This window comes from Hevea brasiliensis, chromosome 12 (assembly GCF_030052815.1).
Source record: "Hevea brasiliensis isolate MT/VB/25A 57/8 chromosome 12, ASM3005281v1, whole genome shotgun sequence".
NCBI classification, from domain to species: Eukaryota; Viridiplantae; Streptophyta; class Magnoliopsida; order Malpighiales; family Euphorbiaceae; genus Hevea; species Hevea brasiliensis.
The window spans coordinates 6,101,437-6,127,881 of NC_079504.1; the positions used below are offsets into that span (position 1 = coordinate 6,101,437).

General features: G+C 33.9%; 3 protein-coding genes across 8 annotated transcripts; all 3 read left to right on the top strand.

Annotated features, from left to right (window-relative positions):
- The first annotated feature begins 3,136 nt into the window (after positions 1-3,136).
- Positions 3,137-7,568, top strand: LOC110669841 (AP2-like ethylene-responsive transcription factor ANT). Its single transcript, XM_021831671.2, has 9 exons — positions 3,137-4,290; positions 4,414-5,086; positions 5,302-5,384; positions 5,551-5,559; positions 5,649-5,737; positions 5,812-5,885; positions 5,982-6,032; positions 6,143-6,219; positions 6,633-7,568. The coding sequence occupies exons 1-9, from the start codon at positions 3,960-3,962 to the stop codon at positions 7,304-7,306; spliced, it is 2,061 nt and encodes a 686-aa protein (XP_021687363.2). The 5' UTR covers positions 3,137-3,959; the 3' UTR covers positions 7,307-7,568.
- Positions 7,569-15,413: 7,845 nt separating this feature from the next.
- LOC110669831 (transcription factor bHLH74) lies at positions 15,414-19,468 on the top strand. 2 transcript variants are annotated; one of them, XM_058130922.1, is made up of 9 exons: positions 15,414-15,654; positions 15,895-17,322; positions 17,428-17,661; positions 17,740-17,805; positions 17,897-17,965; positions 18,457-18,528; positions 18,622-18,762; positions 18,857-18,938; positions 19,014-19,468. In XM_058130922.1, the coding sequence occupies exons 2-9, from the start codon at positions 16,777-16,779 to the stop codon at positions 19,034-19,036; spliced, it is 1,233 nt and encodes a 410-aa protein (XP_057986905.1). In that variant the 5' UTR covers positions 15,414-15,654; positions 15,895-16,776; the 3' UTR covers positions 19,037-19,468. The 2 variants fall into 2 exon arrangements, with proteins under 2 accessions (XP_057986905.1, XP_057986904.1); XM_058130921.1 differs by having other exon boundaries at positions 15,414-17,322.
- Positions 19,469-20,596: 1,128 nt separating this feature from the next.
- On the top strand, positions 20,597-24,950 carry LOC110669827 (uncharacterized). Of its 5 annotated transcripts, none has more exons than XM_021831646.2 (7): positions 20,597-21,051; positions 21,614-21,655; positions 22,339-22,467; positions 22,827-23,059; positions 23,773-23,809; positions 24,391-24,448; positions 24,522-24,950. In XM_021831646.2, exons 1-7 carry the CDS (start codon positions 20,911-20,913, stop codon positions 24,599-24,601), a joined length of 720 nt encoding a protein of 239 aa, XP_021687338.1. In that variant the 5' UTR covers positions 20,597-20,910; the 3' UTR covers positions 24,602-24,950. The 5 variants fall into 5 exon arrangements, with proteins under 5 accessions (XP_021687338.1, XP_057986906.1, XP_021687339.1 ...); XM_058130924.1 differs by having other exon boundaries at positions 20,907-21,051; positions 21,572-21,655; XM_058130923.1 differs by lacking the exon at positions 21,614-21,655 and having other exon boundaries at positions 20,633-21,051.
- Positions 24,951-26,445: the final 1,495 nt, after the last annotated feature.

Here is a 26,445-nt window from a genome sequence, read left to right on the forward strand (position 1 = left end):
CCAGTCCCTAGCAATTGCTGAGGCCATGCCTGAGTATTTCGCAAGCTAACTGCACCGTCGAAATTGATCTTAACCCAGTCCTTTGGAGGAGGAGACGACATCCAGGTGTCTACTTCAGGAGTAGGATATTCAATCTTACGCCATGAGCAACAGAAGCAGTTTTGGAACTGATGATTTTGTGTCATATTTTTCTTTGACTAACGTCTTAAATCGTTGACTTTTGAGTGGATAAGTAACGAAATCAAACTTGAGGAATAAAATTGTTTCATTTTTAAATAATATGAATTAATTTATGGTTTTTATCAAATTTTAGGGATCATTCCATAAATTACCCTTATTTATTTTCAGTTCCTTTACCCCTTTTTCTTTTGCCTGCTAGTAGAGGTACATTCTACTTATAACTTTTTAAGCTAGAGAAGACTTCGATATTGCAGGATAATTCTTTTTTTTTCCTCCCAGGTCAGATAAATGATAGAAGTAACTCTGCCTTTACGGAGCAACTAATACTCGTATGTGAGATTGAGATTTCTTGATAAAAATTTCATAGCCTATGAAGAGGATGTTCCTTTAGAAATTGGGAAATCAATTTCTTTTTTTAATTGTAAAGCTACAAAAAATATTAAAATATTATTTCTTTTATACTATAAAATCTCTAGATTCTTTTTTACTTCTTCGTAATTTATTATTATTATTATTTTTTTTTTTATCTTTATAGAAAATTTTTGTTTTGATGTGGTGGATAAATTTCTCTTTAACACCTATTTGTATTTGTACTATTTTGTTTTGTTACTTTGGTTTTATTTATATTCTTTTGTTGTGTAACGTAGCTTCGAGTGAGCATGCATCCATGCACAAATGTACATTGAGATTGTTGAGTTTATTTTCATAATTAAGTTTCGTGAGACTGAGACATTGCACAATCAAAGTATTGTTGCATAGCTGAATGTAGATAAATATTGGAGGACGTACAGCATTAGCCAGAGTTTGTAATATTAATCTATGGAGACAAAGAAGAGAGCAAAAAGGAAAAGAAACTGTACCTACGCAACCCCACAGCATTTGCTTCTCACTGAAAAAGTTTGGTGAAAATGAAATGAATTTGAGAGGTAAGAGCCAAAACCCTTTTGCCAAGTGCCAAAGACATGCAGCAGTGCTCATGGTCATGGATTGGATTCCCTCATCATTACTGCATAATAATCAAAAGAATCCCTTCAACGTCCATGCACACACACACATTCGCTAACTCACTCTCTAGTACTTGTTTCCCTTTCCCTCCCAAACTCATCACTCTTCCTTTCAATGTTCAGACTTAGACCAAATCATTTTCATTTGAATATCTGTCTCCACCAAAAACTTTCATGCACATCTCCATGCAACCCCCACCTCTAAAAAGAAACTTACCACTTCACAATTCCATTAAATCCTAAAAATGGTATCCTATAGCCAGCTGACATTTTTAAGTTAAGAACACCAAAAAAGAAAAAAGAGAATACAATAGCTTTAATTAAATGGCATAAGAATTGTATTTAAAGCTATTAGATTATAAATTTGAATTGTAATTGAATTTTAATAAATAAAATAAAATAAAATGCATATAGGATTCAATATAATGATTACAGTAGAAAATAAAAGTAATCCAACTGCTATTTTTATATATAAATAATGAGATTTTATTAAAGAAAAAAAATCAAGAAAACTTGTCAAAACTTAGCTAGGATAATCTGCTTGCTAGTTAAGAAATTTTTTTTTTGTACTTTAAAAGTTTTTAAACAGAATTTGAGCTGATATGGATGATTTATTAGAAGTTTTGGTATCTATATGCATCAGCATGTATATCTAATCACAAATTTGATCGCAAAAAAAAAAAAGAAAGAAAATTTCCACCAAAGGCTATTCTTTTTTTGGGGGCCCTTTGCTCATCATTCCAGGAATATTTCAAGTTTATCAAAGACCCACTTCCCACTTTCTGTCTGGAAGCTGGTGATCACCACACACCCAAAGTTCTTCAAAAAGCAAATGTAGTTGCTGTTCTTTTTTCCATTTCTGCAACATCTGGAGTTGTTATTGGACATGACTATTTGCAGCAGTCGTTGCCTCCACATACACTCTTGAGTATAATTCTATCCTATCTAACAAAAATGTCATCAGTTTAATTATTTAATATATTGTTATTGGCTTAATTAATTAATAGCTGTAAACAGAAATTATGGGTTAATATAAAATTAAAGCCATATTTAAAAAATAAATATATATATACCAATTTGGACTGCGTAGCACTAGCATCTATGGATTTCTATTTATTTTTAGTTAATGTGATCAATATGGAATAAATTAAAAAACAGGTTGTGAAAATTAGAAATTTAGTCTCTAATCTTGAATCTCTAATGTTGAATATAATTAGAGTTGAAGAAAAACAGCAACAGCCTGCTGATGGGCCACCGAGAAAAAAAAAAAGCTTCAGAATAGCTATAAAACTGCCAATTTTAACATAAAAGAATTAATAATATATTTTTTACTTCATATTTTGTTGAGTTTGGCTGATTTTAGGTTTCTTTTAATATAGGTGGAATAGGAAATTCTTGCTAGATCTATTTTATTGTGGATTTAAGGATATTAAATATATGATTATATTCACTTACCGAGTATATAAATTTAATATATTTATATATTAAATTTATAATAAATTAAATTTAAAAAAAATATTTTGGCATAGAAAAATAGGTTAAATTAACTTTTTTTTTTTTAATTTTTATATGATGGAACAAGTATTTACCTAAAAAACTAAAATAAATTTTCTCATTAATAACATATTTCCAACGTTCGATCCAGTCACCATGGCATGTCAAAACTCACAGCCAGTATGAAGCTGTCAGATGAATAAAGCAGAAGCGCAGAAGAGGTCAAATCAATGACCCACACGAATAAAGCACACACCACACATCTTTATCCATATCTACGGTATCGGATGGGGCTGTGACCAATATAGGGTGACAGTAGGAAATAGGAGGTGGTGGTGGTGGTGGTAGTGGTGGTGGGGTTTTGTCCCATGGGTAGAGAGAGCATATTGTTTTGAATTGAAAGCTATGGACCAAAATGGAGCAGTATTTAAGTTAAAAGGAAAAACAAACAGATTTAAATTGGATTGCAGAGGGGCACAGAAGCAGTGTACTGTATGAAGTGACTGGAGGGACAGATTTCCTGCCCGTCAAATCTATCTAAGGCTCTGTGGACTGTAAAAATAAAGCTAACCAGTTTGGGTTACTGACTAGCCCCTCTTCCTATTGGATAATGGATACCCGCTAGATTCAACTGGCTATATAGTGTGTCGTTGAGGAGAGAGAGAGAGAGAGAGAGAGAGAGAGAGAAGTAGATAGTATTTTGGTATTTATCTGGGTTTGAGGAAGGGGATATACTCAAGGAGGGTTTTTGTTTTGGGAGTAATAGAAAAAGGCTTTTGGGGTTACATTGGATCTGGGTTTTTTGTAGGGTTTAAGGGGTCGGTCTTAGTTTTTAAAGACAGGCAAGAGAAGAGGTGAAGGGGGTTGGAGAGAGAGAGAGAGAGAGATAAAAGCAAAAGACGTGGTCTTTCTCATATACACAGATCCCTATGGAATGCAGGGGTGCTCCCCAGCATTGCTTGCTCGAATTCATTCCTTTTGTTTAGTTTAAAGAGACCAGGTTTGTTCTCTTTAGAGAGAGAATTTTTATGGGTGATTGCATGGAGTGAAGGGTTTTTGGGTCAGAGGGAAAATTTTCTTGGCAATGAGTTCCCGCTGCTAGACAACAAAAAAAAAAAACCAAGGATGTAGCCAAGAGATTTCGGATATGATTTAGTTTATTTCCTTCCCAATGATTGAGTTGCCCTGCAGCAAGCGAGAGATACTTCTAGGGAACCTCTGGAAATAAGAAAAGGAAGAGAGAGAGAGAGAGAGAGAGAGAGAGAGAGCGAGAGCGAGAAGATGAAATCGATGAATGATAATAACAATGGAAGCAATAATAACTGGCTGGGATTCTCTCTCTCACCCCACATGAAAATGGAGGTTGCTTCTGACCCCCAACATCATCATCGCCAGTACCATCATGAATCCCAGGCTCCTTCTACTGCTGTCGTTGGTGTTTCTAGTGCTGTTCCAACAAGCTTCTATCTGTCCTCTTCTCACTTCAATAGCCCTGGAATCTGTTATGGGGTTGGGGAAAATGTTGGTTTTCACTCACCCTTGTCTGTTATGCCGCTCAAGTCTGATGGGTCTCTTTGCATTTTGGAAGCTCTAACTAGATCACAACCTGAAGGTTTGCTTCTGCTTTCCTTATTTCCTGCTTGTTTCGTTAGTAATAATTAGGATTTTTCCCTGCTTTCGAGAACGGGAATTTCTTAAAATCTATACTTATTTCGTTTATTATTTTTGTGTAAAGGGATGGTGCCAAGTTCACCACCAAAACTAGAGGACTTTCTGGGTGGTGCAACTATGGAAACTCATCAGTACGGCACCCACGAAAGGGAAACAATGGCCCTAAGCCTAGATAGCATGTATTATCATCAAAACACGGAGCCAGAAAGCAACAGGCAAAATTCTGTTGACCTTCATGAACCTTATAGGCAACAAGACCAACAGTTCTCGATCCAAACCCATCCATATTATAGTGAAATAGCATGCCATGGAATGTACCAAGACTCACTAGAGGAAGCAACCAAGGATACCCAGCTTGCTGATTGTGATTCCCAGATCCCCCATATGGAGGATGAAGAGATGCCTTGCTTAAAGAACTGGGTTGCTAGACAATATTCCACCCATAATGCACTAGAGCAGCAACTTAATAGCAGCATGGTTGATGACGGAGGAGCCTCGGGTTCCGTTGGTCCTATTAGTTGTGGGGATTTACAGTCTCTCAGCTTGTCCATGAGTCCTGGTTCTCAGTCCAGTTGTGTTACAGCGCCAAGACAGATCTCACCTACCGGCAATGAATGTATTATGGCCATGGAAACAAAGAAGAGAGGGTCTGCAAAAGTGGGTCAAAAGCAGCCTGTTCATAGGAAGTCCATAGATACATTTGGGCAAAGAACATCACAGTATAGAGGTGTTACCAGGTTAGTAAAAACTGTTTCTTTTATCTCGTAAAATTTTCACGGTTGTGCTTCCCCGTGAGGAATCTTTGAACTGTTCTATGCTTCTTTCATTTGGATGTTTACTTTCATTCTTGCACATTTCTCATTTTCTCGTGTTTCTTTGGAGTTATTATTTTGCCTATCTGCTTATACATGTTACCCTTGTCAATTTACTCTTGTCAATTTATCTCCACCAGGCATAGATGGACGGGCAGATATGAAGCCCATCTCTGGGATAATAGTTGCAAGAAGGAGGGCCAGACCAGGAAGGGAAGGCAAGGTTGGTCAAGCAAACAAAATAATAAATTTACAGTATATGTTTGGAAGTATTGCTTTTTGACTGCAATTCTTGGTCCCTCTGTCCTCCTGGCCTGACTTGTGTTGTTTAATTCTTGTCATGTTCACGCTTCGTGTGGATGCCATTCCCATCAATAATAAATTTTAAGTTTATCTTGGTAAGCTTTCTCTTTAATATTTATGCAGAAACATTGCATAAATAACCTTGTCGCGATGCTTAATTCCAGTTTATCATTTGGACTTACAGGGGGGTATGATATGGAAGAGAAAGCTGCAAGGGCTTATGATCTTGCTGCCCTTAAGTACTGGGGACCTTCTACACACATCAATTTTCCGGTAATATTAACTATGTGAGTGTAATCTTCTTGAGGATCATCATCTTAGCAACTAAAATGCCATTTTTCTTTTAGCTGGAAAATTACCAGGAAGAGCTTGAAGAGATGAAGAATATGAGCCGACAGGAATACGTTGCGCATTTACGAAGGTAAGGACATGGCTTGCAATTCTAAAATGGTGCCTGTGGTCCTAATTTTTGAGGGTGATTACGGATTACCATGTTTTATTCTTCCTTTGCATGCAGGAAAAGTAGTGGGTTCTCCAGGGGGGCCTCAATGTACAGAGGAGTAACAAGGTTTCTTATTTATCTTTATTTCGCAACCAGGTTTATTAGTTTTAATGGAAAGTTTTTTATTCCAAATTTCTACTGTTTTCAAAATTTCTCCCATCATATGCCATTGCCAGACATCACCAGCATGGAAGGTGGCAAGCAAGGATAGGCAGAGTTGCAGGAAACAAGGACCTTTATCTTGGGACGTTCAGTAAGTTCTATCATTTTAGATTTAAAGTTCTCCCCTATTTTATGGGGCTATATTCCTTTCAATCATTCTCATTTCAAGTTCAAAATTTTTTTTGGGCTCTTGCTGTGCATAAAGAACTTTTAAAAGGACTCATTTTTATGACACCTCTGCTTGCATGTCTCCACTAAAGACTAGTGATGCTTTTATAAGGCTGATGATGGCCTACTTTGGGACTGCACAGTGCATGCTTTTCTGATTCAGTAAAATCTCAACTTTTTATAAGGCTGTTTTTCTATCAGTTAAGATGATAAAAGAGGGATAAAAGTATTTTCTGACTAAAATTCTTTGATTGAAGGTTTTTTGAATTGTCTTTTATGCTAAATTGTGGGTGTTGGCATTCTTGCATAAAATGTTAATGTAAAATAAAATTCCAGGCACCCAAGAGGAAGCGGCTGAAGCTTATGACATTGCAGCGATCAAGTTTCGTGGGGTTAATGCTGTAACTAACTTCGACATAACAAGATATGATGTTGAGAGGATCATGGCAAGTAGCACTCTGCTAGCAGGAGAGCTAGCCAGGCGAAACAAGGAGACTGAGACGAGTAATGGGGCAATTGAGTATAACCCACCAGCACAGAACAGCGGTGAATCCATACAGATTCCAAATAGCAATGGCTCTGATTGGAAAGTGGCTTTGTACGAGTCACCGCAGCGGCCACAGCCCAATGCCTGCGTTGATTCGCTTGATCACAAGTCCACGAGTGTGGGAATTTATCGAAGTTCCTCGTATTCAATGGCAATGCAAGATCTTATCGGTATTGATTCAGTGAACTGTAGCCAGCCTGCAGTGATGGATGAATCAGCCGCCAGACTTGGGACCCATGCCTCGAATACGTCATCGTTGGTGACCAGTTTGAGCAGCTCGAGAGAAGCTAGCCCAGATAAAACTGGCACCACAGTGCTGTTTGCTAAGCCTCCTGTGGCATCAAAGTTCATTAACCCTGCAAGCGGTGTTACTCCATGGTTCCAAACAGCAGCAGCCCAGCTGAGGCCAGCAGCAATCTCCATGGGTCACTTGCCAGTTTTTGCAGCTTGGAATGATACCTAAAATTAGACCCTTCTTGTGTTTTGCTGAAACAGGCGAAGTTTTTGCATGGGCAAAATACAAGGGTGAAGTAGGATTTTTCATTATGTTTGTCTTTTAGGTTAGTGGAGAAAATTGGGGATTAATGAGAACACAATGGTGGGGGCCAATTATCTTGTCTGTAACCCAAAGTATAAGAAACTTTTTAGCAAATGTGGACCTTTTGGCTCATATTGGAATGAAAGATTTTGCAAAATGGAGGGATTAATGATTAAATTGTGTGGAATTGCTGTTGGCCCATATAACATTTGTTTTGAATGAATCTACTTTTTTATGTGCTGCTAAGTACATAACCAGCTCATTGTTTTCCAATAATGCAAAAGGGAGTCACTTTGACCATAAAATCTCTTTCAATTCCCTCAATCTGTTCCTCATTTTGCATTACACCATCATTGCATTACCTCCTTTCTTATCAGAGCTTTCCTCAAAGGCAAGATATTCCACTTCAACAATTGAAAAAAAGGTGGTGGGGGAGATTCTTATGTGTGACTACTTCATTATTTTAGGATTTTATTAGTCATAATTAGTTAGGACTTTGTCGGCTGCATAATTTTCTTTTCTTTATTATAAAGTCGTTATAGTTAAAAATATCTTTAGCTTTTGCTTATTCCATTTGATGTAACTGAAGAGAAATTGCACTCAAAAGCGATTCCATGTCCTTGTGTGGGCACTCATAATAGAACCATAAATGGGGTTTAGTGGTCATTGATCTCCCTCGTGTGTGGACACTGCTTGCTTTTGCATGTGTGAGTCTACTTGATTGCAATATTGACTGTTGCGGGATCTTTTTTTCTAACATGACAACGAGGATTTGATGCCGGATAACCTGGAATTTAGTTTCACAAATTTCGACTTGAAGTTCTTTAAAAATGTATATAGGTTGTTTGGATATTAAGCGCAAACTAACATACTATGTATTAAAGTATAATAAGTATAGAGTTGATGCAAGTAGTAAAGGATTTTTTGTATCCCTTAAAAAATGTTTAATGTTTGATTCTTGTGAATAAAGAAAATCTTCACTGTAAATGCTTTATTCTATAATAAGCCTCTCCAGCACCTTAACCCAATGAATATCGTGTAACTTTGAATTTTGCTATCAAAAGTATTAGATTATTGGAAATATAATGCCTTACAAAGATAGGAAAATATTTAAAAAAATTACACTTGAAAAATCATGCTACAATTTTTTTTTTTTTTTCACAATTTTCAATACTTTGATGTCTTTGACAACAAACATACATAAACATTTAACACACATGGTTGTTTAGAGAATTTGATAAAAATAGCAAATTTTTTGTCTCTTTTTGCAAGAGTTGGCATGATTGTTTCCAAATTTGATAAAAATAGCTTCCAAAACCCGTGATTATTCAAGATTGCAAAAGCACCCTTGCAAATATTTCTGTTTCACTTGCTGTAAACTCTTCTTTCTTGAAATGCACTTGAACCCTGTAATCATCCTAGCTAATTATTTTCCAGCTTAATGATAATGGTGATTTTTTTTTTTTCTAACATATGATAATGGTAATTACTTAGTAATCCTATATTTTTGCTGCTCGATTAGGTAATACCATAAATTGGGGTGTCTGTGTGTGTGTATATACACACACTTTTGAGTTGTCAAATGCCCTCCAGATTGCAATCACCGAAATCAGTACATTTCAATATAAAAGGCCAAAATGTTGGGAAGAAAAATCAAACACTGATTGGACAATTAATGAAAGGGAGACAAATAATGGTAAAACCTGCAACGAACCATGAAATGGAAAAGAAAAGGTCCACAATGGAGCAATTGATGGTCAAAAAGATATACAATTCAAGGAGAAAAAGATTATAAAGTGGATAGCTACTTCTCATTTTTAACACAAAAAAGTAAACACACACTGATATGAATTTCTTCAAACCTCTTTAATTTTTAGTCAAAATCCATAATTACATATGTGCTTGTTGTTGACAGCTATTCGACTGCTAAAACAAAGTTCGTGCAAGACAGCATTGGAAAAGCAAGGTGCTAATTTAAACTCGCACACGAGCTAGTTCATTGTAGCTTCCATTAATTTCAAACATTAAATCATGGAAATCAATACCTTCAAATTCAAATTTCAGTTGGGGGTAATAAAAAAGAAAGATTTGGTCTTATATGGTTAAAATTTAAGTGTGAATCTACTTTGAATCGATTGGTATTTTCTTATTCTTCAAACAATACGTCTAGAGTTTGAAATTTCCAGAGTTTTTACTATAAATATGTATAGAATTTAACTTTTATTTGAAAAAAAAAAAAAATAGAGGAAACAAAAAGTAAAGGATACTTTTGTAACCAGCGAGAGAGTTTATGCGTTGAATTGTCCAAAATCGTATAAACATTGGGTGGAATAGTAGGGTACAAATATTGATATCTGAAATGGTCCCAAAATGTATTACGGTCCCTTGGCTAAATTAACAGCTAGCACGCTGGAGCCTGGAGGGCTGAATCAACGCAGATGTTTATGCTGTACAATACCTGATAGGGAAATTAGATTGTGGATTTTTGTATTGGCGAGTCTGTTTCTTCCAGGGAGACCTCTCCTAGTTGTAGGTTTCTTTTTTTTTTTTTTTTCTTTTTCACCCTCAAATCAAACCTGTCGTTCTCTCTTGCAGATTTTTCTTTTTTTTCTTTTTCATGTGATACCCGTTAGAACATGACAAATTTTCCTCTATCTAGTCCTACTCGTACGTACACAATGTTAATGACCAGACCTAACATGGTTGAATTTGTGCAAGCCATGCATGTAATTTTCTAAAATTACTCATGTTCTAATGGGAGTTTAATTTTGAGATTTTATAATTATAGAAATAATTTTAATATCATTAGAGTAAAAACTTTCATGTTATATGCATGCTGAGATTTAATAATTTTAAAGCTAGAGAGGATTCTCTCAAAGCGACCAGACCAGACCAGACCAGACCGGGCCAGGGCAGGCCAGTGGTAGTGATTATTGCCAAGCAGGAGAGTAGCTACATGGTCATGGATACCCCATATCCAAAATTGGCCCATACTCAAATCCAGGAATGTGACCTTTCATTTCGTACGCTGCATTGTAAACCTTGTCTTTAAATTCATTTTACCATGCAAATTGATACTCAGTACAAAATTCCAAATTAAAGCAAAAGCATTCAAGATAACAGCAAAGATAAAAAATGGCCTCTGAATGGCCAAGTAGCAAAGGTTGATTACAACACTAGAGACCAGTTGAGAGGGAAGTAGGCAAGTAGCAATATCTGTAAACCTGAAAGAACCATTGATATCAACTGTCAAAATTCTTTTTAGTGGGCGTGTCATACCAGATTCCAACTTCTGTTCGAAAGGAATTAAATTTAAAAAAAAAAATTAAAAAAAATTTTAAAAAAATTAGAGATTTAGGGAACTACGTTTTGCATAATACACGTACGCACGCGCGCACACACATATATATATATATATATATATATATATATATATATATATATATATATATATATATTGGTAGAGATACATGCAAGAAGATCATGTTGAGGTTTAATTGGCAACAGATAAGTTGCAATAGGAGGCACCCTGACCCTGAGCATTAATTGCCAAATTTGTTGTCATTGTCAACATTTAACACAAAAATCTATTGCATCTCTCGTTTGTTACTTTGTTCACTGGCTTTTGTCTCTTGCCAACCAAACTTGTCTCCTATCTCTCAAACATACACCAAACTATATGGTAATAATTTATCAGTCTCGCCTTCACAAAATTTATTCCTTCCTCCAGTTCCTTGGAATATCCATGGCGCAGGAGACTATTTCACATTTCATTATTTTTAATATCTGTACACTATATTTAAGAATTAGAGGACGAGCCGGCAAGACGCAAGGATTGGATTATATAGGTCGTACAGGGGAAGGAAGGAAGAAGCTAGGGTCCCGAACCAGTCCAGGGTGAAGACTGTAGGGGAGCTTTGAAAAAGAGGATAAGGGCGATTTGCAGCTAAGGATCTATTGGCCGAAGTCATGTTTCTTTATTAGAAATAAAGATACAGAATAATATAATTTTATTATTTGTAGATATAAAAATTAAAGTTTTGTTTGACTTTTGCCTTCTGCACCTCGTGATTCCTCTTCTCTCTTATTTATTTATTCCACTTTTCAAGAGGTACTTCCGCGTGGCATTTGAATGCCGTCGATGATACTGTCCAGCCGTAACCGCCGTTGCGTGAGTGGGCGTAGCGTAGGCCGTACGATCAGTTAAAAAACATGTCTGCTCGCGTACACAGGCACCCGCCTTCCTCAGTTACTACATAATTAACGGCTCATTTGTTCATCTTCTTTTCAAATTTTTATTAATTTCCAGCTGGGAAGTGGAAGTATACCACAGAGATTATAATCACCGAAAAAGTTGTGAAGAAAATTGGCGTATGTGCCAAGAAAATAAAAACAACATTGATTAGACAATGAAAAGGAAATAAGCATGTATAAAGCGGAACACTCCAACCACTACGCAGACAAAGAAAACGTCTGAATCACACACAAGATCGATTCTTAGTCAAAATGCTCGCATGCAACTCATCATTATTTAAGAAAAAAAAAAAATATTGGAACACAATTAATTTTCGTATTTTTTATAATAATAGAAGAGAAGTTCTTTGATTTTAGTGGAAGATTATGATTTACCCATTTTAAATTTGACAAAGGATTGTTGTAAAAATTACAGCTAGCATTTGGAAGAAGGACAGGACCAGAACATTACAATGTACAAGTTTATGTCTTATTCTGCTTCTGAGTTCTGAGTCTGAGGACCTTAATTTGAGAGAGACATGAGTGGCCTGTATCCTTCAACCCATCAAAACAAATAATCCAGTGGTCGATTCCCTTTCAATGCGTCTCTGTAACTTCGACCTCACGTTTCTTTCCTTCCGACAAATCCAAGCGCTGCTTCGTGCTACTTTTAATATTTTATATCTGTTTTTGCATGTCATGGTCCCCCTGAATTTCTCTTACATTATTCATATTGCATGTTTGGAAATTTATAATTTAATTTAGGCCTTCCCAGAGTTTCTGAATTGGGCCAGACGAATGAATTTTTGGTCAGGATGGGCTTAGTTCAACCCATAGATCTTGGGCATTTGCGTGAAGTTTGATTTTATGGCTAATGGATTGGACCTGTGGCCTGGGCCTTAAGGTTTGCGCAACGATCCATTAGAAATTGAGAAGGGGCAAGACATGAAATTGAATAAGACGCTTTGAGTGATGTATAGTTGGATGTGAGATTTGTGCAAATCAATTAAAACATCAGAAGATTCTCAATGGGAAGATTTTTTCTTTTTCTTTTTCTTTTTCTTTTTTAAATCGAGATGCTTTGAAAAGAATTATTAGAAAGATTTTGATGAAATGTGTTCACATGAAAATGTTGGCCTCTTACAGATTTTGTTGCTTGCTTTATAATTATAGTACCGTTACAGTTTAGATATACGAGGGATCCTCATCATTACCAAGATTTGGCAATGGCAGATGAATGCTTGCTCAGGCTACTGCAAATATAATCTACTATGAATATGATTACTAAGTTCCATCCACTAATTTTAAAATGTAATGGTGCAAATTTTATTTCTGTGTGGAAATAGTTAAGTTCTATGGGTTTATTCTCTGAAATATTTCTCTGTCACCAGCAGTAAATGGAAGCTAAGTACATCTCAACTTGTTATTGTGGCACTGAGAAGTAGAACTTGCTTATAAGGGAAAACAAAAAAAGAAAAATGATTGTTTATTTGGAGTGCCATCTTGGGGTTGGCTGGGATAAATATTTATGGCAAGCATCATTATTTTGAGTTTCCTTAACTAGCAGCCTTTCTGGTAGCTTTTAGTTCTAAAGTGAAGGCTGCATTATGATTAATTCTCTTCTGCGCATGCTTCCATCAGTCCCATTGGAAGATATGGGAATAGGAGAGGAAAAAAAAAAAAAAAAGAAGAAGAAGAAAAATAAGATTCTTTGTATGTGATTTCATTAGTTCTCTCCATCATGGGATTGACCATTTTACTCTAATCATCTACTTTAATTATAACTTAATTAAATATTCTGCATGAGTTGTAGTCTTTAACTTGCCATTAATATAATCCACATGTAGTGCAAGGTCTGCATAGTATAATTAGAATAAAAGGGAGTTTGTATCAAACTTTCTGTAAAGAAGAGAAGGAAAAAAAGAAAAGTATAAAAAAAAAATCTCAAAAGGATTGTGAAATGGTAGAACTAAGCATGGGCTGTGTCCCTGTGTTTGCGATAGTTTCATGATAAATTAATAAAAATAATTTAAATAAATATAAGTAAATTTAATAATATTTAATTTTTTCATGTATTGAAAATATTTTTTTTAAATAATAATCATCTATTATATTTAAATATCATTTTTTAATTAATTTATCATTTAATATATTAATCTTATATGAAATAGAGGGTTATTATATAATTACTATGTATCTATATGTTAAACTTTGTAAAGCAGAGACCCCTTAGAAGTAATGATTTTCCATCATATGTTTGTTCTAAGAGAAAACTACTAAGAAAAACAAAAAAGGAAGAAGGAAAATCTCCGCCAGCTCTCTCCTCTTGGCTAGGTATCAACCCATATAATTGCTAGTTAGGGAGGACCACATCTTGTGGACCACATCGAATGATCCAAAGATTGACACGTGTCACACGCGTGACCCATGTGGGGTCGCCTCTGAATGTTGTTGGTTGATGTTTGCACCTTCAACTTGTTGTGTTCAACCGAAGAATCTATCCTAATTTGCTAATTATTTTTAAGGAAAAAAAAAAAAAAGCTACTGCATGTAATAATCACTATTTTATTTAATCTAAAATTATTAATTAAATATTTTTACATTATAAGTTAAATACTTAATTACTAAATTATTCATCCCATGACTTATAATTATACATTGTCTTGATTAAAAACTTTTTAACAATCAAACCTCTCTTTAATCCCAATTATGAGGGAGATTTACAGTAATTTGCAATTTTCCATGAGCTTCCAATGTCCACAACCGCAGTCAAACAATCCATTCCAGTCCATTGTAAAAATTGAAAATCACCTCTCTCTCTCTGTCATTTCTAACCCTAACGAGGAAGGCCAGGCGATGTCCCACTCTTCAATTGTAGCCTGAAGAATGATTTGGTGTGAGTACCCACATTGATTAGTTAGGTGTACCATCTCAATCATCATATGTATACTGATTTTGACTATGCAGACCCTCACGTGGGGTCCAAATCCACATCCCCACAAAAATTAAATCAGTGAAGTTGGTTACACTGGATTAAAATTACACTGTAGAAAGCACAATTAGCCACTAATCCCGGAATAATAATTTGGTTTTAATCCAGCAAGATCACAACAGGACGTCATGTTGACCAGATAATCTGGTTTTGACCAAGTAGGTTTCGTTGCGTAGACATAGGGCACAGGCTCTACTCTAATCTACAGCTGGAAACTGTACCAGGACAAGAAGGTAAAATTTATGATTAGATTCCATTATTCCTTATGTTCTTCCTTACCAAAGCCTCCAAGGTTTAAAAAATATTAATAAAATGAAAAAAAATTGCTGCAGGTGATATCTATTTAATAAAAAAATACAACATTGGGTTTATAAAACATAAAAAGAATAGGAAACACTATGGTGTAATCAATAATTTGAATATGTTTGTATGAGCTCTCTAATCACAGCCGGACAATTGTCCCAAAGGAGAAAAAAGCCTAAATCAAAGAAAAGTCGTATTAATCCGTATGACCCACTAATTGAACGGTTTGGAGGGATTTGGCGGGCCAGGTGAATCGAGATGATGAGAAGTGGTGTGGGGAGGGTGTTCATAGAGAGTGATGGAGCTTAGGTGCATGATGAAATCTTCTCAAAAGAAAAGAAAGGGAGGGGTTGTGTTAGTTGGCACTGAGAAAAATGAGTGTGTAACAGCAAAGCCAGGTCTGTTAGAATAGTTGGCAAATGTGTCGGTAAATAAATATATTATATATAAAAATGAAATAAAATAAAAAAAGGGGGGAAAGTATATTTCAAAGAAGCAAGCAAGGTGAGCGAGCAAGCTTGGCCTTGAAGCGAAGAACCTGTCTCTCCTATCTCCTTTGAGAAAAATAAATATTAAAATCCAAAAGGAAAATCGGAAAAAAGTGGTATAATAATTTAAGAATTTCTTACTAAAAGAAATTATAAGGAGTAAAGAGATTAGGTTCTGTAATAATTTAGCAGGGAAAGCCTGGGTAGTGGTTAGTGTGTCTTTTAAAATCATACAGGTCACCTGTTTGCTTCAGCAGGTAAGCCAAGGCCTCTGTCTCTCTTTCTCTCTCTCTCTCTCTATCTCTATCTCTCACTTTGTGCATGCTTTCTCTCTCTTTTTTTTCTCTCTAGGCTAATAGAGGACTCCTACATTGTCTGTGATCTATATGTATAATAAAAGTTGGAATTTGATGCTTGCTTTACTGTTTGTGGAAGTACCCAATTGGTGAATTTGGTTTTTCTTGTCAAATTTAAGCAAGCATTTGATGCTCTTGCAGGTACTATCAAACACCCGTTTTAGGGGACTGTGAATGAAACTCTTTTCTTTTCTGTTCTTGTATAATTCAAGTAGAATTTAATGCTTTTTGGTCTTTTTTGGAAACCCATCTGAGAATATCTCAAAAGGTGCTCTGCAGCTTCCCTTTTCTTTGGTTACTTGGCCTTCTTGGGTCTTCTGATTCAAAACTTGAAGAGCTAGTCATTTCACTTCTCTATACACTATTTTCTAATTCCACATTCATTGGTTAAAGTTTGAGGTCTTCCCCCTGAATTAGGTTCCAAATGAAGAGATTCAGTCTGCCAATTTTAATACATTGGTGTCTTAAATGAGTGGAGCTGCTTTCTTGTACGAGCAAAAGTGAAAAGGGAATCTGCTTTTCTTTTGTAAGGACTGATGAGCTGTTAGCTGGCTAATGCCATAGTTTGTCTATGTCTACTTTATGCTCTGAAAGGTTCACTTTCTTGTCTCTAGGAAGCATTTTCCGTTTTATCGTTGCATATTAGAGTAGCCTTGATCCTAAGGTCTTTTCAAAGATGAGTTAAGTAGCTGTTGCTGGTTAGATTTTATGCTTTCATACATTGGATTTCCTCTTTTTTCACTTTGTGTCTATGGGATGCTGCAATGAGGCGTTTCTTTTACTTTAGCACCCGCTCAGTTCTATAAAGCTGCCAAGGCCCAAGGCCACTTGTTCCTTGTTGAGTCCTGCAAGATATCACCAGCTAATTCTGGTCAAACCCACTTTAGCTTTAATCTATAGTTCCTTCTGTTTTATATCTATATTTAGTCCTGCTCTTGGCTAACTGTTGGGTTGGGTTTTCCACAAAATCACACATAGGCTTGTTTTTTAGAATTTGGGGATTTAGCTTTTGAATCTGGAGAAATGGGTGGTAATGGTGATAACAATGATGGTAAGGCGTTTCAAAATGGAGGCCAAAGTGTTATCAATTGTCAATCTTCAGGAATGCGTGGAAACCCCTTCTTTGCTCCTGCTTGGGATCCAGTTGTTTCAATGAGTCAGCATGAGAATTTTGGAGGTTCATCAATGGTGTCTCAAAGTGAATTTACCAATTCTCCTTACCCTGTTGTGATGGAAAACCAGGGAAACAGTACCACTTCCCATCTTGTTCATTACCCATCTGATTCAAGTTATGCTGAGCTAATGCCCAAGTTTCCTTCCTATGGAAGTGGGAGCTTCTCAGAAATGGTTTGTTCATTTGGTCTCACCGAGTGTAGCCAGATTGCCAATACTGGCTGCCATCTTAATTATTCCTCAAACAAGGAGGCAAATGTCGAAAGGACTATAACAAATTGTGTAGAATCTCAAGAAGATCGCCAATTAACGGAAGAGCCCATTATAGGGGCTACACCTGATGGGAAACGAAGAAAACGAGTGGCTGAATCCAATTCTCCTTTTGATCCAAATAAGGTAATTTGCATTTATGTTGTCATGACATCAATTAGCTGTTAAAAGTTTTGCAGTACTCTGATTGCCTGTAGCTTTCTGTTTGAATTATTGTGTTATTAACTTTAGAATGCTGAAGGAGAGCTACAAAAGGATCCTTCTGGACATAGCTCTGAGGTTCAAAAAGAACAGGATGAGAAGAAGCCAAGAACTGAACAGAATACTGCTGCTAATTTGCGGGGTAAACAAGCAGCTAAACAAGCTAAAGACAATTCTCACAGTGGAGAAGCTCCAAATGAGAATTACATTCATGTCAGGGCGAGAAGGGGTCAGGCTACCAATAGCCACAGCCTTGCTGAAAGGGTACCTTCTCGCTATATATATCAATATAAGAACATGATATTATTCATCCATATATTGAAGTCAAAGGTCTTTTCGTAGGTGAGAAGAGAGAAGATTAGTGAGCGGATGAGATTGTTGCAAGAACTCGTTCCAGGATGCAATAAGGTATGTAGTGGTAGGCTGGCTTTTCAACGAAACATTTTTCCTGTGAGGAAAAAAACAAAGGAGATCTGATTAGTTTTGATGATTGTTTTAGATTACTGGAAAGGCAGTAATGCTAGATGAAATCATCAACTATGTGCAGTCGTTGCAACAACAGGTCGAGGTACGCAATTCTGGGTCCTAGATTATCTGGTCTCGAATCTTCATATCTATATGCAAATGACAATGTTCATGTACAATAAGATTGCAAGTATCGCTGGAGGTCTGCTCTAGAAAAGCACCACTAATTATCCTCAAAGTGCTCTGGCATGAAGAAAATAGAATTGGTTTAATATTTCAGAAAACTTAATGCTAATTCCTGATTCTAATTTGGTTTCATTCAATTGACATCTCCAACTCAGGAATAGTAATCTACTTGAGTTTTTGTGGCTATTTCTCACCCTATCAAATGGACAGGAATCAATTTGAGCCCCTTTCTTATAAACAGTTGCCTTGTGATTTTTTTTAAAAAAAGAAAAAACTTATTCTAAATCAAAGAATGCAAAACACTGATATTCTATGCCCGTCTATAGTTGTTATTGATATTACTGTAGTCACCCGTGGCTTCTAAATGATCAACCATCCAGTGAAGTAATACTTGCTTCTTTGTTGCAGTTTTTGTCCATGAAACTTGCCACTGTGAATCCTGAACTAAGCCATGACATTGAGAGGATTCTGTCCAAAGATGTAAGCCAAGTTTCATATGCTGCGAGAATTAAATCAGTTGTATTCTATTAAGTTACAAGGATAATGCATGTTATTAGTTTTCCTCCTATCTAGATACTTCATTCAAGAGGTAGCAATGCTGCTCTTATGGGATTCAGTCCTGGGATGAATGCTCACCCTTATTCACATGGAATTTTTCCAGCAAACATACCAATAATTCCAAATACAAATCCACAATTTCCACCCGTTCCTCATGTAAGCAAGCATTCTTTGTATGGATGCTACTCTCATCTCTGGCTGTTGAAAAAAAAAAACTTGCACTCATTATTCCCTTTTTTTGCACGTACAGGCAGCACTAGACCACGATCTCCAAAGCCTTTTCCAAATGGGATTTGATTCAAGTTCTGCTATTGACAGTTTGGGAGCAAATGGTAATATTCAGGTCATGCATATGCATATAATCTGAGTTATGTTCTGCATTTTAACCTTGAGATGCTATAATGCAGGGCGGTTGAAGCCGGAGCTCTAAAATCTGAAAGAAATCAAAGGTTCTAATTCCTCCTAACAAATAATTTGAAGTGTTTCAAGTTGACTTGCACATTAAAAGTCTTTTAGGAAAGGGAAAGAAAAAGGGAAGAAGTTTCTTGGTTGTATAGGTTCAGCTCCTAACTGCTTGTTCTTCGAATTTTTAGCAGAAGAAAGATTTAAGTGTTAGAATCACACACATGTATATTTTTAGATTTAAAAAAAAAAAAAAAAAAAAAAAAAAAACAAGAAGCAGACATTGATTGGTGAAGTTGACTTGTGTTTCTTCTTTTCATTCTTTTTCCTTTCCTTTGTAGCTGGTATTCTGAATTAAAGGGAGTGAACATTTTTGAGTTTTTTGTTTGGGGAAATATTGGAGAGAGTTTCCCTCTTGTAGAATAGATGAAGCATGAAGTTATTTTTCATAATTCCCACATACTGCTATGAATTTTATGCAGCTTTTTGTCATTTAATTTATATATGGAGTGTCACTTTCTTTTATCCCTAAACTTATTTAAGTGCAAGAACCTTCGAATATAATAATATTGATGATTTATTTAACAATTTTTTATTTTATAAAAATGAAAAAAAGTATCATTAATTGAAAATAAAGAGAATTGTAAATTAACATATTATCTTTTTATATTAATGAAACTAATCATTTATATAAAAAATAATATAAATAATTTAATTAATATTGAAATATATAATTTTTACTTACAATCGAGTTAATTGTGCAACTGAATAATAGCTTTCAAAAAAGCATAGCATTATTTACAATTTAATTTTGTTTTTATAGAACATACCATCATCTAATTAAAATTTAATCTTATAATTTTAATAATAATTTCAACAAGATGAAATTAACTATCTTTCATATATCAACAATTTGATTTAAAAAAAAAATATGCAAAATAAGCAAGTTAATTTGATAAGCGTTAACCTTTATGGGGTAATAATTATTCTTATAATTTATAAACCCTTATTAATATTATTTAAATGTTTAAAAATGTATTATTAATTTTTAACATAAGTTAACAGTAACTCTTAAAATTAAAAGAATAACATTTAATTCCTAAATTTTGATCTTATATTAAATGTATTCTTATTTTTTTTAATGACTAAATTAATCGATGATTAATTATTGAAAAAATGAATTAAGAGATAAAAATAAAATGAATCACAAAATTGAATCTTTGTGATTTGGTTACCCCATATTGTTGGATCGACAATTAATGGTTTACTATGTTAAAAATTTACTACTAAATTAAAGTTTATTAGTATTAATTTTAATTAGTTTATGATTAAAAATTAGTTGTTATTATATTTATCGTGGAATATAAGAATTTCTTTAACATTTATTTATTATTTATATTATCATTTTAACTTATATAAATATATATAAATTTATTTTATTTTAAAATATATAAAAATAATATTCTTATTTTATTAAAGATCAATAAACTAATAAATTAGCATTCGATTAATCAATTTTAAATCATAATTTTTATAATATTTAATTGAGGATTTATTTTTCAATGGCTGCGGCGAACTAGCGCTGTAGATTATGCATTAGCGGTGTGAGTGAGTACACATTAGATTCCCCTTTCTCCAGTTGACAACTCACGCGCTTTTCTCTCTCTCTCTATGGCTTTGTCTGGCACAATCTCTTTCGCTAATGAAGTCTAAATAGGAATTGGAGTTACATGTTTCTGAATCTCTCTGTCTCGGATACCAAACACTCTCATTCAAAAGGCGGTACAAGAAAAATTACATATTCAAGAGAAACCCTAACTATGGTCTTAGGGTTTCGAATTTCGATTTGTAATTTACTCGAGAGGAATCTTTGAGAATTGATATTGAAGTAGCATTAATAATATGGGAGGAGAAGATATTAGTCGAGATAAGGACAATCCATGGCAATCGCCAAACAGACCTTATCAAGAGAAAGCAGAGTATATGAAACTTTGGGGAGTATTTCTATTCGGTCTAATTGGCGCCACTGCTACCACTTTCGCTGTGAGTTTCTATTTATCTTCTTCCCTTTTGTTGTTTTTTTTTTTTTTTCCTTAATATGATTGCTAAATTTATGTATTTATAGGAAAGTTTTGTTATTTATTGTCTGATTTAATCTAAAATGTTCCTGACAGTCGGAATCAGAAATCGACTGATTGAAAATAGGGTTTTATGTTCTGCAATCATTATGTTGAAATGGGTTTTGGTATGTGATTATATTTTGTATATAAGCCCACAAGTGTAGCGTTTCCTCGCCCAATGATTCAATGTTTCCAATTTTCCTAGTTGAATTGCCTAGTTGATTTGGATTATGAATGGAGTAAGGATGGTTAACCTTCTTAGAGGCATGGAACAACTTTAGATTCCTTAGGTCATGTTCATATGAGTTTACCTCCTCAGTCTAGGCATTTTGGATCTCGTAAAATGCTCAATTATGGACTTAACTTTTAATGTGGCTAAAGCATAAAAATGTGCCTTAATCCATCGGGTTCTGAGAAAGTAGATTTAACTGTTGGTGGACCAGCTCCGTTAGAGACACCATTTGATGGCTATAGCAATCTGGCAGGTTGGTCAGCTGCGGAGGACTCTTGAATGGTTCAATACTCAGGTATACAATCATTTATAAATCTTGGCCTTTTTGTGTTGTAATAAAAAATTGACCTACCATAATGTAAAAAAATTGAGTCATATCTCTGTTATGTTGTATGTAGAAGAGCAACCTTGTAGTTTTGAGACACTAACATGATATTCTTCTTGTCCTAAGGGAAAGTATAATATCAAGCTAATTTAGCTACCAACAAAGCAGTTTAGGATTATGGTTGATGGTGTTGCATAAACTACATAAATTTTGCATTACTTTGTTGTCTGTAAATCAATGGAATGCACAGATTTGCATGTTTATCTGCAAATATATGACCAAATAGTCAAATGCATGGATTATAGGAGTAATGTGCCTACACAATTTCCTTTATTGAATAGTTTGACTAACACCATGTCATTTATTATATGAACCATCAAAGCTTTACAACCGTTTCATATAATTTGCAATAAATTTTGATATTTAATATCATCTTTAGTGTGATAACTTAAAAGAAACTCCTTTAGGTTTGATATCTCAAAAGCAAAAAAGTTTGCAAGAATTTTAGTTGAGTATTCATTATGCTTAAACCTTTTTTTTACATTTGATGGACAAACAGTCTACATTTATAGTTTATTTATATATATATTATCAACATGTTCCTTTTTGTATTCCATTTGCCAAACTGATTGCATATGCAATTACACTTATAGTTAAAACGGTCACAGTCATCATGGAAAGGAGGAACTGGCAGTTCTTTCCGGTCAACTTTTCAGGAGGAAGCATGGAAAAGGAACAATCGACGAATGCAAGAGGAATATGAAGAGGAAAGGGAGAGAGTAGTGAGTTTTCTCTCTTGATTTACAGCTCTGTTACATTTAGTAAAAAAGTCTTTAGAATTCATAAAATTAATTTTTTTTAGTAGTTCCTTCTACATGCCTTCTGTCATGTTGCTACAAATTTTGGATTGCGTTATTTTTAAATGATTTATTTGGAGGACAAGTCCTTTATCACTCTATTATATCATATTATCCTTTTGTTTGCACTGCATTGTAGTATAACTATATAATCATCGCTAAACCCATTCTTATGGTGTCAAACATCTTAACTTGCAATTTGGATCTGATGGTCTATACTTGGTTATTTGCATATTTTGTAATTGTATTTGATTGTAAAAATGATACCATGTTGTTGTTTGTAGGAACGAATAAGGCGCATGCAAAGTGTGTTTAATAGAGAGAGGAACAAGTACAAGAGAAGCTATGAAAGCTGGAGGGAAAATGGTCCAGGTGCATATCATCAGCATTTTCAGCGAGATGATTGGTATTGGAAGGCTGAAGCATCCTTCAGGGAACAGAGGACTAACTTCAGGACTCCAAGAGAGAATGCAAGCTACCCATTGTCATATCATTACTCAGTTCTGGGCCTTGATAGGTAATGCTAAGAGTCGTCAATGCCTGATTTCAATCCAAATCTAGTGTATTTTTTACTCAGTTTACCAATTAAAACTTTTCAGATGTATAGCTCCTAGATTATTTAAAAAAATATTGGAATACTATACATATTGGTTGGGACATGAGTAGTTATTTATTTCTGAAGAATAAAATCTTGAAAGATCAAATGATTGAAAAGCTATTTTCTGGTAGAGGTGTCTTATCCTTCAATTTCTATCCTATTATTATTGGGTATGATTTTCTAATAGAAGGACCAGAATCTTGGAACATGTTTTATTGAAAAGGTTTTCATTTATTTCTTTTTTTATATCTCCCCATCATGGCATGATCTTGCCTTTTATTGGTTAGACCATGTAATAATTACAAAGCTATATGTAGGTGAAGGATAGAGAAAAGATGTGTTTGAATGCATTTAATTGATATCGAAGCGTTTATGTATCATAATTGTAAATGATATGGTGTCATTATGATACTATGAGATAAAGGTTGGTTGAAGTTCATGTTTGAATGGAAGTCTTGGACAAAATTACCGATAGAAAGACTAAAGCTCTTTCTTAAAATCATGAACTTCGTTAACATGCTTTAGTCATTTTTCTTGATAATGGTTTTTCTAACTTCATTAACATGCATTCAGAACATTGATATTTGATAGCAGTCGGGATTGACATCTTAACTTTTCTTCTTGTACAACAGGTCCAGAAAAACACCATATACAGAAGCTGAGATTAAGGTATTACTCTGTGATGAATATGTTCTCTTCTGCATTAGTTTCAAACAGCTAACATTACGTCTATGATTGACCTTCTATAACTAATTGCTGACCTTTTACTGCTTTGTGCACTTGAGACAATACTTACCTCATCCAGGAAAATATATCTGCATTGATGTTCTCTGTTTCTAGATTCAGGTCTAATTATTGTTGAGGATTAGGATATTTGAAGGCATGAAAGAAGTTCTCTGTTATGCTTGATTCCTGGAGATAAGTGCAACATCCACAATTTTTCTACATCTGTTTCATTTATTTGTCCTGCATTTGAAACTGTCGTCGTCTTGTATAGGTTGAACTGATAACTATGTGCTAGACTTTCTTCTTTAGCCAACGCCAAAGGGATAGAGATAGAGAGAGAAGAGGGAAGGGGGGAGAGGGGGGGCACAGGGGAATGGGGGTTTCTTTTGTTTGTTAGGTGATGCAAGTATGCAATTAAAAATTGTCTGGCTGTTTTATTTATATATGTTAGTATTTCAATTGAATAATTTCTGAATCATGATTTTTACCATTTTGTTGCACCCCTGATACTGATATACCCGCAGAAAGCTTTCAGGGTCAAGGCAAAGGAGTTCCATCCAGATCAGAACCAAGATAATAAAGGTTAGATATTATTTTCTAGTATTAGTTATAATCATATAAACGGACGACATACCATTAATTTGACATGGTGCAGCGGCTGCGGAGGCAAAGTTCAAAGAGGTAATGATATCCTACGAGGCTATTAAGCAAGAAAGAAAGGACATGAAAGCATGAACTGGCCGACTGCTACAGGGAGTGCACGGGCCTGGAAGAATGTCGCTCATTTGTCAATCCCAACCATGATTGTTTTCTTTCCTGCTTAAAATTCAATTAACTGCAATTTAATTTTGGGGCGAATTAATGGTGTATTAATAGGTTCGTATTTAGGGAGAGGAAATACGGATTTCTATTTAACAAAAAAAATCTAGATATAAATGAGGGCAACTAATGTATTTATTTATGCAGAGCCCTTCCGAAATGTGTTTTGACCTAATTTCAGGAATTATGTAAAAATATAATTCATTATGTTCAAACATTAAACAAATTACATGAATAATTAAAGAATAATATATACACACGTGTATATGACAGTCAAGAATTTCCATTTGATGCATCTGCTTGTATATTGTGAAGAGTGGAGCATGGTTATTAGATTCAGTCGGAGCTTTAGGGTGATCGAGGGGAAAATAAAAGCAGCAAGAGATAGAGTAACTATTTTATTCCCGTAGGTGAGTTAATGAACGGTAAGGATAAGTAAAGGTAAATTTTGTGTTTTTTTTTTTTTAAATCTTAATTTTTCTTGCACATCAAATTAGAGTGTAAGAAAGGTAAAGAGAAAGGTGAAAGTTATAAATATTTTTGTTTATACATTTTCTAAATTTTTTTTTTTTTCATCGCTTTTTAAACATAAAAAATATAAATTATTTTTCATTAAAATACTTCTCAAATATGAGAATTTTTTTTATTATAACTTTTCTTACCTTTTCTTTTTTTTTTTTCACTATTTCTTATTCTTTTATTATTTACACTTCATTTACTCTGAATATTTCTATTTATATACTTTTTAAATTTATTTATTTTTAATATTTTTTCAAACATAAAAAATATAAATCACCTCTCATTACCTTTTTATTAATTTATCTCTTTCTTAAATATGAGTTTTTTTTTATTACAATTTTCTTTACCTTTTTCTTTTTTCACTTTTCTTTACTCTTTCGTTACTTATTTTTCATTTACCCTATCCAAACAGACCCGTAGACTCAATTGAAGGATTGGGTCAATGATAACAATTTAATCAATGAACCATAAAAAAAATTAATTAAATATATGTTAATTAAATATAACTAAATTTTATTTTTAGGATCAATACTTCAATGTTGGTTAGGTTATATATATATATTTTTTTTTAAATTTTGTATGAAAATATTAAAATTAATCAAATTTTTATTCTCTATTTATAATTAATATATAAAATAAAAATATTTTTATAAATAAATAATAAAAAAGTAAATATCATTTTATAAACTTTCTTGTATTATTATAAATAAAAGATAATAGTTAAACAAAATTTTAATTTTTGACTAAATGAATTTAATTTTTTAAATATTATAATATCAAAAATTGATATTTTAAAATTTTTCATTTTATGACAGGTCAATGGTCAATTGAGTTAACGGGATCACCTGATTTTCTTTCGGGTCAATTATTTATTTAATTCAATGAGAGAACAAGCTGACCTTGCAGTTTATGGGACGCCTACGCATGGATATTTATTTCCCCTTTTTGAAGAATAAATAAAACTAGAATTTTTTGTCATTTATTATTGATGTAATTTTTATGTTAAACAGCATTATTAATTAATATTATTTATCAACCATTTAAGAAAATTATTAAAAATTTTATTGAGTTATAAATGTAGGTTACATTTGTTTCACGAAAAATAATTTATATATAAAAAATATTTTTTTATTATTTAATTATAATATTAAATTAATAATATATATTTATTTCATTATTTTTATATTTTAATAAAATTATAAAAATTTAAAAAATAAAAAATAATTCTTTTTTTTTAAATT

Coding starts and splice junctions, on each gene's coding strand:
- LOC110669841 (XM_021831671.2), top strand. CDS start 3,960: ATGAAATCGATGAATGATAATAACAATGGAAGCAATAATAACTGGCTG. Junction 4,291..4,413: donor AACTAGATCACAACCTGAAG/GTTTGCTTCTGC, acceptor TTTTGTGTAAAG/GGATGGTGCCAAGTTCACCA. Junction 5,886..5,981: donor TACGTTGCGCATTTACGAAG/GTAAGGACATGG, acceptor CTTTGCATGCAG/GAAAAGTAGTGGGTTCTCCA.
- LOC110669831 (XM_058130921.1), top strand. CDS start 16,777: ATGGGTGGTAATGGTGATAACAATGATGGTAAGGCGTTTCAAAATGGA. Junction 18,529..18,621: donor AGAGGATTCTGTCCAAAGAT/GTAAGCCAAGTT, acceptor CCTCCTATCTAG/ATACTTCATTCAAGAGGTAG. Junction 18,939..19,013: donor TGACAGTTTGGGAGCAAATG/GTAATATTCAGG, acceptor GCTATAATGCAG/GGCGGTTGAAGCCGGAGCTC.
- LOC110669827 (XM_021831646.2), top strand. CDS start 20,911: ATGGGAGGAGAAGATATTAGTCGAGATAAGGACAATCCATGGCAATCG. Junction 22,468..22,826: donor AAGAGGAAAGGGAGAGAGTA/GTGAGTTTTCTC, acceptor TGTTGTTTGTAG/GAACGAATAAGGCGCATGCA. Junction 23,060..23,772: donor TCAGTTCTGGGCCTTGATAG/GTAATGCTAAGA, acceptor CTTGTACAACAG/GTCCAGAAAAACACCATATA.